Source organism: Parambassis ranga, chromosome 5 (assembly GCF_900634625.1).
Source record: "Parambassis ranga chromosome 5, fParRan2.1, whole genome shotgun sequence".
Classification (NCBI taxonomy): Eukaryota; Metazoa; Chordata; class Actinopteri; family Ambassidae; genus Parambassis; species Parambassis ranga.
Genome location: NC_041026.1, coordinates 6,693,052 through 6,708,208, shown reverse-complemented (window position 1 = coordinate 6,708,208; position 15,157 = coordinate 6,693,052). Strand labels below are relative to the sequence as shown.

The following is a 15,157-nucleotide window of genomic DNA, read 5'->3' as shown; positions in this document are numbered from 1 at the left end:
ATCGGTGCAGCCTCCGCAGTAATGTGGTTGCTGTACAGGTGCGTCGTGGTGAAGAAGGATTTACTGGTCAATCTACGTTTCAACCCTCACCTATGGTCATGAGCTTTTGGTAATGACCGACAGAATGAGATCGCGAGTACAAGCGGCCGAAATGAGGTTCCTCCGAAGGGTGGCTGGGCGCTCCCTAAGAGGTAGGGTGAGGAGCTCGGTCACCCGAGAGAAACTTCTCCCTTTCACATCAAGAGGAGTCAGCTGAGGTGGCTCGGGCATCTGTTTCAGGTGCCTCCTAGATGCCTCCCTGGGGAGGTGTTCTGGGCATGTCCCACTGGGAGGAGATCCCGGGGAAGGCCCAGGACGGGTTGGAGAGACTATGTCTCTCGGCTGGCCTGGGAACGCCTCAGGATCCCCCCAGAGGAGCTGGACGAATTGTCCGGTGAGAGGGAAGTTTGGGTGTCCCTGCTTAGACTGCTGCCCCCGCGACCCGGCCCCGAATAAGCGGATGAAGGTGGATGGATGTTTTTATATATCAAGGTCAATCTAGTTCTCCACCAGTGATAAGAAGTAACACAAAGTGGACACTCCCAGCCTAACTACACAGGGCTGCATGTGAATCGGCACCAAACAAAGGGGGCCTGTCTAGAACCACCTCTTCATGACTACCAGCACACATGCTGGTTGTTGGAGGATTTCTATACTAAACATGAACACCACCTGATGCTTATAGTTTGTTTGCTACATGGTTTCAGACTCGATTGGAATTCGACCATTCCTCCCGATCAGGACTCGGATATATATGTATTAGGGCTGTCAACGTTAACGTGTGTCTGCGGATTAATCCAGTATGGTGATGCGCAGGATGGCTCTCTGATTTGTAGTGTAGGGGTGTGATTGTTGGTTTGGGTGTGAGAGGTCCAAGGTTCGAGGCTGTGATGAATCTGCGACACTGTGTTTTGGGCAGTTTGTGGAAGTATTATCTGTGCAAAGGGGCAGTTGACAGCACGAAGACGCAGGACATCACGGCAGGTTAGCACAGAAGTATCGGATCGGGACTTGGTAATGGCAGATACTTACTCGGACTCAGACTCGAGGGCATTATTTCTTCACATTCTGTTGACAATTTATTGTCTTTTTTAATGTTTAAGCTTTAATTTCTTTATATTTTGGTGGTCAAGTCTAAGTATGTCTCGATGTTACACTTTGTTGGCTGTAACATGACACATGGTTAATTTTTACCGTTTTTGCACGTGATTCTATCGAAGAGTTGAGCAGATGTGGATGTAAACAGGAGTTACATCAAATTCAGACACTTTTTGATGAAAATCTGGAAACAAATGCAGGAAAATAGCAACTAAAAGGAAGGATGTGGGAGGAAAGATGTTTTGTTAGACGGGCCTGTGGGAGGAAACACTTTGGCACCACTTTTGTGCGATTATTTTGGATTTAAAAGAAGAAACTGCTCTAATGTTTACGAGAAGAGCCAGAAAACACCACCTCCGTTTGCCCCGTGTAGTGCTACTCTGACACAGCAGTATTATTCAGAGGCAGTCGTGACACACACACACACACACTCTCCTCCTCTCTCTCCGTTTAGAGCGAGGGGAGACATTACAGTGGCACAAACACTCCCATTGAGCTACTTCAAATCGCGTTGCAACAGCTCTCCAATTGGAAATGATTGCGAGTGCAGGTGTGTGTGCTCGGGTGGGTGTGGGTGTGGGTGTTGGTAAAGTGTGTGAAGCATCACTTACATCATGACCTGCACGTCTCTCAGGATTTATAAATAAAGTTGTGTCACCGGTAGCTTTCAGTTCTGTGGATGTGTGACATAAGTTCTAAAGGAGCATTCTGCTGTTTTTTCTGACTTTAACACCAGTTTGCAGCAGCACAAAGACTCGGCGCCCTGTGATTGACATAAAGTCACATTTTTTTTACAATAGACGTGACTCAGCCGGCCAATCGGAGCAAAGATCCGAGCAGAAAGACGGGAATATGTCACCATGCAAAACACTCTAATAATAATACCGCTTTGTCCTTTTCTGCATTCAATAGAGAAGACGGCTTTTCAGTCATTGTAGTCGAAATGTCTCGCAAACTGAGAATCTGAGTAGGTGAAGCAGGGGAGGCTCTGAGCTGTGGCTCTAACAGACGCAAAAATGTCATCCACGTCCAATAAGATGAGTAAATATGTGAAAGACTTAACTTCTTTCATGTTTGCTCATCTGCAATTGTGTAAAAAGGAGCGTTTTAGTAGTGAGAAAGCTGCTGATTTTATTAATTTAAAGACTAAAATCTGCATTTTTGTTTTCCAATATTGAAACTCGTTTAAGCTAATAAATGAGGACAGGATCACAGATAAGTACACGTAATGCAGAAAAGACTCGATTGAAGCCTAAATGGCCTCTTAAAACAGAAATTAAGATGGTATCTGTTTGCAGATTAAGGCCCTTAGCATGTGCTAAAGTGTGTGTGTGTGTGGGTGTGTGTGTGGTTTCAGATCCCAGTGGCGGAACGTGGCGAGCTGGTGCGTCAGGGCGAGCTGACGGTGTGCAGCGGTGGAGGTCGGAGGAAGCGTGCAGGCGTGAGGAACATTTTCCTCTACCATCACATGGTCATCTTCACCAAACAGAAAAGTCCGAGCCCGGGACGCATCGCCTACAGCTACAAACACAGCATCAAGGTGACGCCCGGCTGCTGCCGTCTTTCAGATATTTCTAAGTCTAGATAAAGATGGATGAACCAATAGGTTTTGAAGCGTCTTGGCAGTGTCTGGCTTTGGCTAACCCCCCAAAACGTGCAACATGTTTGTTTGCTGTTGGAGTTTTTAACTCACGTCTGCACTTACCCTCCAGTGGCCCTTTGAGGAACTGCAAGTTGATTTTTGGCCCATGAATGCCTTCTGACCTTAAGACTTGGGTCCTCTTTTTCCCACAGACCGGTGAGATGGGTCTGACTCAGAGTGTTGGCGAGGAGGGAGTGAAGTTTGAAATCTGGGTCCGCCAGGCGCCGCGAACCAAAGACTGCATTACGCTGCAAGCGCAGGACCGGGAGGACCGGGAGGCCTGGGCTCACGACATCGCCCATCTGCTGTGGACGCACGCCATCAACAACACGGGTACAGAATGACCTTTGACCCCAAAGGCTGCAGCTCTACCTAAGTCACTCACCTCTGTGTAACTTTATCTGTGATTATTATTATTGGCTTTGTTTATGCTCACTGGCGCTGCTGGCTATCACATGTCTGCATGTATCCACCAACCTTTGCATATCAGTGCTGCTTCCTGTAGCTGGTTTAGATTACACACTATCTCTGTTCTGTTGAGTGCTTATAGACACCATTACCTGCTGTTTTTCCTCCTCTGTTCCAGAGCTGTGTCTGAAGGAGTCACTCTGCATGGGCATATCCAGCAAACTCCTGCTGGATGCAACAGGAACTCCAGGCTCAGAGGGGGACTCCATCTACAGCCTCAATGACAGAGGTAGGTTTTGGTCTGTAGAGACGGGCACAGACTTCCGAGTACTCCTGGATAAAGTCCAGATTGGTCATGTGATCCTGCACACAGAGTACTCACGTCTAGGGAAAAATAACAGTGTTTCAGTTCAGACCACACAGTTCTACTTCTCACCTTACACAAAGTCTAAACATATTTTCAGTTCAATCTGTGGCAGCGGGAAGTCGTCCGGCTTTATGTGACCAGATCGGATTACTTAGATTGTTCACATTTGCTTTCTGAGCTGGAAGTGATGCAGCCCTGAGATTACAGGCAGGAAACAAAACAGGTCCTGGGTGTATCTTCTCATGTGACAAGGTAATAATGCCGTACATGTTCTGTTTTTGTTCAATCTCAGGCCCCTGGGCTAGTCTATGAATTTTTTGATATTTGTCTCACGCTGAGACGAATGTTGAAGAGCTGTGACATGCCTGCAGAGAATATACAGCACAGTCACAAAAAGCTCAACTATGTGAACACATTTTAACTCCTATGATCAAATCCCATCACAGCCGTCACACAGGCATCTGCCCTAAACTGTTTTGAAGGCGACGGCGGTGAGCGACACACTTTGTTTTACCTCCATAAGCAAAGAAAAAAAAATCCAATGTACACTGATCAAACGGCTAATGCAGATTAATATACAGTACTTCCTGTTGTTTGAGCTGCGCAGTATGCTGTTTGGCTCGTTTATAAGAATCTATAAGAATGTATTGTGGTGAAATTAATAATTTCTCCATGTGAGAAATGCCATGTGTGGCATTAGCCCTGGCTGTAATTGTAACTGTATATTGGACGCAACAGTGCTTCATGTGTGTATTCTGTGTTGCGTGTCCACCGTTTGCATGCCGACTCTAATATTCTAATTCATTATACTAATGTTATCTCTTTTAGCTTCATTTATTCATTGACACCAGAATAAATTGTTGCTCTTCAGCAATAAAAGCTTACCTTTCTTCTCTGATGCCAATAAGTCAGCATATACCATTGTTTTAGTACTATATGCTATAGATCAATTAACCTTTAAACCCAAACGAGCTTAAAGATGCTATGCTATGTATTTTTTTGTTTGCTAATATATCTTCATCTGCCTTCAGTTTTACAGTTTAATTTTTCATAATTTGCATCAAACAAAACCTCCAGAATTACTAGAATATTGAGGGACTATCTGAGAAAATGAGTCATATCTGAAATATTTTTGTCACATTTGAAACGGCTGCTGGATTTCACCCTTTTTATTAAAAAATAACCTGTCCCTGGATTTAAAAAATGTAAATAAAACAGAGCTACAGTAACAATCCTTCAAATTCCAGACCCACCATTTAGCCTCTGAAGGCCGCTGCTGCCCCCGAGCTGAAGCGATTTCCCATTCATGGCCGGGTGTAATGCGCATACTGCTCACCAGGTGTCTCATTGAGTGCAGCAGCTCAGGATTTCAATGCATGAATTGTCCTCTGGGACAGAACATGGTGTTAGAAATTCATTGAACAGGATGAGGAGTGGGTAGGGGGGGGCATGCCTTCTCACTCTGACTGCTCCCTCTTTGTCTCCTCCATACCTCCTCTCCATCCTTTTTTTCCCCTAATCTCAGGAAAGCATTACAGCACAGTCAAGTGCATAAACACAATATGAAGTAAATGGCAAACGATCCATGCGTGCAAATCTTGCTTGAAGGATTTCGTTTGGAATTTTCGCTCCACTACCTGAAGCAAAAACAAAGGGGGGGAAAACATACACATTTAAAGTGTGTCTGACGCACTGTGGATATGCTGTATGTTGATCCACCTCTCTGTCTGTGTCTCTCAGTCCACAGCAGCTGCTCAGACTCCTCCTCTGTGGGCAGTCAGAAGGAGGGAGGATCACCGGCGTCAGGGAGGGACCCCAGGCGAAGCTCCGGATCGACCAGCTACTCACAGGTGGGTCCAGACTGTCCTACACATGTCACCAAAGTGACTGAAAGCATTTGATGCTCTGCTCTGGTTAAACACAGGTGAGAAATATCAGGAAGGTTTTTCAGGAACTTTCGGACCGTCCAGGGTGAAGTTATCTAGATGAACATGAACATCGACAGAATCCAGCACAATGTCAGCACAACACAACTCAAAAAATGTGTGTTCTCCATTGTCCACCATTTATTTATTTATTTTTTTATGAAGAGGTCCATCTTTGTCCAGCTTAAGTTCAACATGTAAGATATATGGGGAAACTGAAATGGGATCACTATGGCAACCAAATACGCAAAAGAAAGTGTGTGGTCACATAATGCAAGATTAGCAGTCCAACATTTCCTCCAAGAGGTAGACTAACATGTCTAAAATGGACGCCACAGCAGTGATTATAATGTCCAACTTCTGAAGGTTTAAAATCACAGGCTGTGAATGAGACACGGACAAACCCTCGGTGACGTCTACCATGGATTTTCAATCGTCCCCATGTTAGCGTTCCCGGTTAATCCACATACAGGCACAGATGTAAAGCACCCACTTGCCACTCCTTTTTTTTTAAAAAGTGATATTAAAATGAGTGACAGTTGGACCTGTGTTTTGGGGATTGACTCATTTTTGGCACAAGCCCTCATGTGGCCATTTGAGGAACTACATTTTTGACTTTTAGTTTTGTCTTTCATCTCACTGTCTACAGATGTGGCAAAAAAATCTCCTCAAAGGTGGAAAAAAAATGTTAGCGATATTTTAACCCTTTGACATGCGCTGTTCATACTGTTCATAGCTCTGCTTATGTTCGCACTATTAAAAAAATCTTGACGGATTCTGAAAGCTGAGAAACGGCTCTTTTAATCACTATTACATTCATTACGGTAATGATAAAACTGTGTGTGCGCCAGGGGCGGGAGTATTGTGGAGCATAGGAGAGTTGATGTAAAATAGTTTGAGTTTAACATTAACATTTATAGTTTATAAAGAGAAATTTGATGAAAATTACATTTTTTTTTTACTTTTCTTGTCATAACACACCTTTCTGAGCATTTATAACATAATACCAAATATGTGCCAGCTTATAAAAGTTATATTTCATCTGTCAAGAAAAACAGGTACAATAATTAATACAAAGAACATTTTCTGACGGAATCATTCAAAAAAGAAGGTGAACTTTTAGAATTACAGCAGTGAAAGGGTTAACGAAAGGGTTAATCGTCCATATTAGCATTTTGTTTGTATTTTTTTATTTATTCTTATATTGTACGCATATAATCAAAGTCACAAATGACATCTTCCATCCCTGTCCCTGCTCCTCTGGACTGAGACAAACATATTTAAAAATATGTATAAATAATATAAATATAATTTATATTCTAAAATAAACAGGCGTCCTTCAGACAGTGAAAGCATTTCTGCACGTTTGCAAAGCAAAGACACAACACACGCGTGCAGCTGTAAGCAAACATCAATACCTGCCTGCCATCTCCACACACACACACAATCTCCTTATCTAGCAAACAAAATATGACAGATTGGCAAACAGACTGCGCTGGGAACAGATTGACAGACAGACGGACACACAGATAGGGCAAACACGCAGACAGCGATACGCACACGTCTGACAACAGACCGCCGTCCACGCACGCACGCGCCCCACATGAGCGCAGAATATAAACTGTGACTGTTTCTTCCTCCTCAGAGTCCCTCCACAGCCGTGTGACGTCATCTCAATATCAGTAAGTTACATTTGTTTTCCTGTGTTTTTGTTTTTTGTATGTACAAACACACATTTCTAAACATTTTGTTTCCGTTTCTACAGTCAGAACTGGACCCCGTAACGTCTCTGCTCCACCTCTGGAAGAGGCCTTTGGACCACCTCCTTTGAAATAAATACAGCACCAGCAGATTAGGTGGAGGGAAAGCCAGGATCAAACAGTGCCCACCAGCAGGGCTCTCTCTCTCTCTCTCTCTCTCTCTCTCACTCTGCGCCGCCGCCATTTTGGATCTGCCAGTCTCAGTTGCTGGCAGAGTCACTGACACCAAAGGCACTTTTAGCCACACAGTGCAGCCATTGTCTGCCCCCCCACAGCTCCCCAGCGAGGCCAAACCACTTGGTCTGAACCACTGACTGACTGGCTGACTGGCTGACTGTACGCATCACATGCTTCGGCATCTGATAATAAACAGGAAGTAATATGCAGGCCGTAAATCCACCACAGGATTGCAGGGTTAGAATGTATTATGTACTTTCATAACAGAGTACTGTAGGCTGCCTGCCTGTGTGTATAGGCTAGGTGTGATTGCATCTATGGAAATTAAACACACACACTCACAATGTCCCTCAACACATGCAGTCACTCTTATTGTAGGACAGTGGAGCACTGTTCATTCACATACACACACACACACGGCCGGTTTAGAGCCTGGTACAGCGGCTACATCTACAGGTGTGCTTCATCTACACAGTGTTTGTTTAAGCTAATAGTTTTGTGTGTTTATTAACAAGATTTTGGAGGCAAATTTATTAAGTGTAACTTATATCAGCAACATCCTGGTGCCTTAATAACGTTCCTCAGTGTACTGATAATGTTTAATGCTAATATAAGATGCCATATTGTATATGCCAAAGGTATAAATGGGTGTCTGTGCAATGATTTATGTACAAAAAGATAATTGTTACATTTAAGCCTCCATATAATGGAGAGAGGTGTTACATTGTGCTTTACTGGTTTTGATTGTGTTGCCAAAAAGAACTGAACTACATCGATTTTAGGAAGGACGTCTCCGTAAAATGTCCCGAAAGATCTTCAGATTTTTAAAAACAATTTGGACAGAGGTATAAACCTTTAAGGAAGTCTGTGTAGCCACTTAGCTTAGCACTACGGCTGGAAACAGGAGGACCGCTAGCTGTATCTTGCATGCTACTTAAATTGTAGCTCTGTAAAACATATGTAGCACAATTAAGGTGTATTTGGTGCTGCCATTGTGCTTAGCTTAGCATTAAGCCAAGCATTAGCACACTTACTAAACTTCACACACCTTCCAAACATCTGATGCTATCGCTAACATCCCGCCTAACTCTTGACGGAAATGGCTGCATAAGAAAGCATAGCTACATACATTTATAATCTTACTTGCCTACACTGCTAATATTAGCATACATTAGCACAGTATGTTGTTGACCAACTTGGAAACAATAGTGCTAGCTGACTAGCAACTGTGCTAACTAATAACTGTTATATGCTTTAATGTTGTTTTTGTTGTTTGTTCAACTTAGCTTACCTGTTTCTTCCTGCTTTCAGTGTGTACGGTAAGCTAACAGCTGCTAGCTGTATCACTGTAGCCTTGTTTGCAGTTTGGAGAATAAGTTTGTATAAAATATTGCATTTTCAGTCAGATTAGGGGAAACATTCCTCTCCTCTATTGCATCTTCACGGTATTAGCATATAGCATCTCTCACAGGAAACTGAGGGAACTAGCAAGCTATCTCTCTGTCTGTATATTCTGGCACATTGTCTTGTTTTTAAGTAGACCAAAAATAGCTTCAGGGATTTCTTTAAACCCTTGAACTGAGCCTGCTATCTGTTTCCTCCTGCTTTCAGTCTGTAAGGTAAGCTAACCAGCTGCTAGCTCTGTCGCTTTGTGTTTACGGGGCTTATGTACAGCTTATCCTCTAACTCACAGCATGGAGTGAGAAAGAGTGTGTTTCCCAAAATGTCAAACTTTTCCTTTAAGATAACGGAGCTAAAAAAAAAAAAAAAAGATAGGAAATAAAAATAACCTCCACTTCACTTCCTTTACAGGGGGGGGGGAACATACATGTCATTCAACACTTCACAGAGCAGTGTAGTTCATATTTTATGATGGCGAGACGATCGGTAAAACCAATCAACAGGCTGATTGGACGGCGTGTGTGTGTCAAACGACGCCACGCTTAAGGTACATGATGAAACCCGCAGGTAGTGAGTGGCGGCGGTGGCGGGAGGTCAGCGCTCAGTGTCTCGGCGTTATCAGATTTCATATTTGCATCCAAATTCAAAAATTGCAAATGGCCATCGAGCCGTTTGTGAATCAATATGTAATTTGTTGGCTGCACACTTCATAGCCCGTAGCTGTTTGGGTACATTGGAAGCGATGTAATGAACACCATCTTTCATTCGCACTGCAGTATAGATTGTCATATGCAGTATTAATGTACAGATACTTTTCTTGATGTTTACATTTTTTTGGAAGCGATGTGGAATGATGCATGTTTCTGTTTTTTTTACTGAATTAAAACTGGATTTCAAACCTCAAAAAGGGGGGATGTAAGGGGGCGGGTGGCTCGTGCTTGAACCTCGAAAAAAATGTAAAAAAATGGAGGCCTGTAACCTTGTAGCCCCACAAAAAAACTTGCTGTAATGTGTGGCGGGGGTCTCGCCTCTGAAAGCCAGCTGTGCCGCTGCCCTGAGTGATTAGATAACTGCAGCGTGCCGCGCCATATCGAATAGTTCCAGGGATCAAATTCTCCCAAAAAAAAGGGGGAGGTAAGAGGGGAGGGCTGTATGTGTGTCCATCTGTGCATGTGAGGGACATGGAGAGAGGAATGAGAGATAAAGGAGGAGGAGGAGGTGGGGAGCAACAGGAAGGGGAGAGAGAAAGGGAGCGACAGAGGAGAAGGACAGGAGACAGTAGGTGGGAATGATGGGAAATGAGCGAGGGCGAAGGGGCAGACAGACAGAGAGGCACAGTCAAGGGGGAAAAGAGAGAGAGAGAGAGAGGAAGAATGGCGAGGGGGGGCTTATAGAAAGAGGGAGACACAAAGTAGAGTTGGAACTTTTTTCTTTTTCTTTTTTTTTTCCTCCTTCTAATGTAGAGAACTAAGAGAGGGGCCGAGAGAGCTGCAGAATGGATGAAGGAGAGGGAGAGAGAGAGAGCGAGCGAGCAAGCGGGGTAAAAAGGGGGGATGTTGACAAAGCAGCGAGACTGTGGCGAACAAAGAGAACGTGAAGAGAATGAGTCGGGGGAAACATCAAAGGGATTTTTCAGGCCCGGTTACCGGGACAACAGACATTTGCATGCGATTAGCTTTTTACATCATATTAAGAAGGGTTAGGGTGAGGGAGGGAGGGGGGGGGGGGGGTGATGGAGGGAGGGAACTATAGATCACACACACTCACACACACTGTATGAGTGTGTGTGAGTGAGGAGGGGGGGGGGGACGTTGGTCATCTCACGCGGATAAACTGACTTATAGGCAGCCAGCCAAGCGTTTCTTTTGTAAATGAGAGTGCATGTTGGGGGGGGTGATACAGTAATATGCCAGCGCAGACATTTTGGTGAAGGGAGGTCATAGAAGAGAAGCACTGTTTATTTTCTTCACATTATTTATTTTTGTTGGTTTGCTGCTTTGAGTTTTGACACAAATCATTTTAAAGCACTGAGGAGAAACCTGTCGAAAGATACCCCCCCCCCCAGGTTTAGACTGAGCTCTAATCTAAAATAATAATAATAATATAGATCACATTATCATCAACCTAAAAACGTGTAAAGAAAAGCAAATGTCTTTATTCTTCAGGCTTTTTTTTGTGGAAGAACAAAGATTTTGTAAGTCCTGTATTCACTTTGACCACAGGTGGACACACATTAAACATTAGCATAAAGAACCAAAAGTTGTAGTTCCTCAAATGGCCACTTGAGGGCTAGCTCTAAAACTGAGCTAGACCACCATGTTAAGACGTTTTAGCAGAAATGTAACCATGTGTTTAAGCAAACGTCAGGTAGTGCCAGCGCACCATGTAAACATATTACATTTTTACACTTTAACACAGAGGTCAAAGTTCACTGACTCACTTTTGGAGCCATAATTCAAGTGGTCATTTGAGGAACTGCAGCTTATAGCACTTTTGTGCTGTTTTTTTTCGGGATCTGTTGCCTATCCCTCACTCAACCATTAATATCCACCGTATGGTGCATAGCTACAATCATTATCAACAAGTGTCAATGAAATTAACTGTCAGAAACTGCAGTTCCACAAAGGACCACTTGAGGGCTGGCCCCAGAAACAGTCCAATAGACCTCCTCATAGACCTCCATGTTGAAATGTCCAACTCTACAACAGAAATAAACACGTTCTTTCCCTTTTTGGAGTGGACTTAGGTGCTCCTAGCTTGAACCACCGCAGTGAGGAATAAAAGATGATAAGATAAGACAAGATAAGATAAGATACAGCTACTCCTTTCTGCTGTAAACCTGAGCATTTCAACATGGAGGTCTGTGTAGATTGACTCACTTCTGGGGCCACCCCCAAGTGGCCATTTGGGGAATTGCAGTTGTTACTTGAAAATATTGGTTCTGGGTGTTTACATTGCATTGTGTCCTCCTGTAGTGTTGTGAATATAGTGCATGTAAAATTAGCAAATTGGGGTCAGTAAGAAAATGGCGGAAGAGATAGATGCTGATCTCTTGGGCACACTGGCTTTGTCGTCCAGCCACGTGTTGTTCATGTATGAAAACAAAAATAGCTGTCAGATGAAAGAAACAGCTGCAGTTCCTTAAAAGGTCACTTGAGGGTGGCACGAATATATCCCCATAAACCTCCATGTTAAGATTTTTACAGCTGAATCTAAAAAAACAACAATCTGCAAATATAAACATTGATCTTAAAATATTAAAACGCCAAAGAAAACACTGATTATTAAAAAAACATGGCCGCACATGTCGTCTAGACGCAGGTGTGTATACAAACATAATGGACGCCCATAAACACCCTGTTGTTTGCACACATGTGCTGCATACATCACTCACACCTCATACAACCTTCCCCGCAATCATAAAAGCCATTAAACATGTTTCTATGGGCACACACCCTCCGGCATTTTACACATGTAATATTATCTCTCCTCTTCCTCCTCCCTCCTTCGTTCCTTCCCTCACTCCTGTCTCTCCATCAATCCCCTCCCTCCTCTTCTCTCCATCCATCTTCTTAATCTCCACCTCTCCTTATATATCTCCTCCCCTCCTTTTTTTCCCCTCTCCCCTCTCTCTTTCTGGCCTGCTCTGCTCTCTCTCTCTCTCTGAGTGTGATGCTTCAGTGCCCTCAGTATTGTGGCTGCATTGTGCCAGTAGGCGTCGCCGCGACAGCCGTTGTCACGGCAGCATTGTGATGGGTGGAGGGGGGTTGAGGGGGTGATGGTGTGTGTATTACAGTATCAATACCCTGACACTGCGACAAAAAGGACAGCAGCCGTAGCCACATATCACTCCACCTCTGCACTCCTCCTCCTCCTCCTCTTCTTCTTCCTCCTCCTCCTCCCACCTCCACCTCCACCTTCTCCACCCTCCAAATCAATTCCTCCTCCCCTCCTTTCGATTGATTTCCCACCATATCTCACTGAATATGTACATATTGATCCTCCTCCTCCTCACCTCAGCCTCGTCCCTCACTCTTTTCTTTCTCTTGTTTTTACTCAAACATCTATCAGATTTCATCCCCTCCATCTATGCCTCCACCCTCGCCCCTTATCTCACTCCTCTCCCCCCTCACACATACACATACTTTCCTCATCTTTCATTTCATCTCCTCTATTCTTTCCCCCTCTCTTTCTCTCTCTCTCTCTCTCTCTCTGCCATCTCTCCCCCCTAAATCGCACCTCCCTCCTTGTCTCCCTCCCTCACGGCTGTTTTTTTTTGTTTTGTTTTTTTTGGGGGGGTTTTGTGTGTGTGTGTGTGTATCTCTGTCTCCCTCACTCTCTGCATATTAATTGGTGCATTTCTGCTGCGGCGGAGAAAACAATCAAAGCGTCAGGGGCGGGTGATGATGCCATTGTGGCAGCAGCAAACACATACACATATGTACCAAGTGCACAAACACACAGACAGAGGCAGACAAGGCCAACACACACACACACACATATATGCACAGTACAGTTGCATGGACACCAGCAGACCGACCATACATACATACATACATACATACATACACATATATAACCTGCTGATGTGCAACAAAAAAAAGCTCACACAAACACATTGATTTACTGTGTGCACACACTGAGACATGCATGCATGCACCGCACATATGCCACAGACTTAGTCAGTCACTCTCAGATACACAATAGCAGGCTTACAATGGCTGATCCAGGAGATATGTTCTGCGTCAGCAAAGACATTTGAATTTCCCCAGCCGTCGTTTACCTTCACACAGTGTGTGAGCTCGTCACATCTAAATGTTACAAACCCTGAAAAAAAAAAACAGGCCCGCAGCCGGGAAACATTCAGATACATAATTAACTGAAAACAAAAAGGTCTAAATCATCTTTATATTCACACAAGATCTCATCCCTGCTGAAAATGCACTGATCAAGGTGACCTGCAGAAAAACTGCAGTTCCTCAAGTGGCCACTGGAGGGCTGAGTCCAGAAATGAGTCAATCCTCACCAGCCTCTTTATTAAACGTACAACTTTACAGAATATAAAAAACATGTTTACAGCCTGGCACAGGCCTCAGACCCCCACTGATCCTTAGCCTTAGCCTTTTTTTTGGACCAGCCAAAATTTCAACATAGCACCTCAGAACTGCTCCATAGAAAAAGCTGTTGATGATGAAACTCACTCACAGGCTCTGGCATATGTACAGCTGTATGTTTTCTGTCAATTTGTCCTTAGAAGTGAATGTTTGCTCAGCCACCAAGGAAAAAAAACAGAGGACAACAATCATTTAATAAATCTATGTTTTATTCTAATATAACTCCTATCAGAGCTCAAAGGCCTGATTCCTAAAGATCTCTCACTTTCTCTGTATCAGGTTTACCACATACTCAGATGAGGTCTGAGGTCTTGAGCAGTTTTTCTCACTATATAAGTAATGTACACTACCATTCAAAAGTGTGTGGTCACCAGGCCAGTTCTATAGCTTCTCTGATCGGCATAGACTGTATGTCTGATTACTTTAATGTTATCTTCATTCTTCAATAAAGACATTCCCAAGTGACCTCAAACTTTTGAACGGTAATGTACATAAACACCCGTTGCCATTGACTCCCATAGGTGTTATACAAGTTTGTTCTTGCTGTATCTGTGCTTTTGCAATAACGCAATTTCCCCATTTTGGGACAATCTTGGGGACAATTGGGGACAATTCTTAATCTTAATCTTAATTTTGTGAGGGAGTTCAGGCAATTTCTGCCCTGACCAGAACACTTAAGTTAATATTTAAGTCAAATGACCACAGAAGGCTCATCACGACATCATGACTGGAAGTGTAGTTTGCATTATGTTATATTATTATAAATTTGACCCCTAATGCTGTTTTCCAAGCTTGTTTGGGTGCCAAAACAGCTTGGAGGGGTTTGCATGTTTAGATGACATCTCTTGTGTACAACAAGCTTCTCTGCCCTTTTTTTAATGATAAGCTCCACCCAAATTGTGACCCATTGAACTTTTCACAGGATCACAGAGAGAGCAACGTTAATCCAACATGTCAGTGGTCTGTGAGGATCCTCTGCTGTCAGGTCTCACTTTAGGGAATATGCTCTTAAAGCTACACTGTGGGGCATGTGTCTCCCACTTGTGGCAGTTAAAGAGGGCGATAGCTCGCTTGCTAACACAGATTAGCATTAGTGTGACTTGGAAGGCTGGGACTGTACAGAAGTATACACTCATATATGTTGTTTTTATTTCTCTGTGGAATCGGCCCACTTCACCTGTTGTGCTGAGGCTCCGCCCCCTTTTGGTATCCAGGCTTTCCTCCGC

General features: G+C 43.8%; 1 protein-coding gene across 1 annotated transcript in view; it reads left to right on the top strand.

Moving 5' to 3' along the window:
- Window positions 1-9,234, top strand: part of arhgef40 (Rho guanine nucleotide exchange factor (GEF) 40) — a 30,644-nt gene extending 21,410 nt beyond the window's left edge. The window contains exons 22-27 of the mRNA XM_028405774.1: window positions 2,495-2,677; window positions 2,932-3,112; window positions 3,366-3,476; window positions 5,295-5,404; window positions 7,125-7,161; window positions 7,245-9,234. Of these exons, the coding sequence (XP_028261575.1) occupies window positions 2,495-2,677; window positions 2,932-3,112; window positions 3,366-3,476; window positions 5,295-5,404; window positions 7,125-7,145 (606 nt within the window). The 3' untranslated portion in view covers window positions 7,146-7,161; window positions 7,245-9,234. The remainder of the gene's footprint in view (window positions 1-2,494; window positions 2,678-2,931; window positions 3,113-3,365; window positions 3,477-5,294; window positions 5,405-7,124; window positions 7,162-7,244) is intronic.
- The last annotated feature ends 5,923 nt before the right edge of the window (window positions 9,235-15,157 follow it).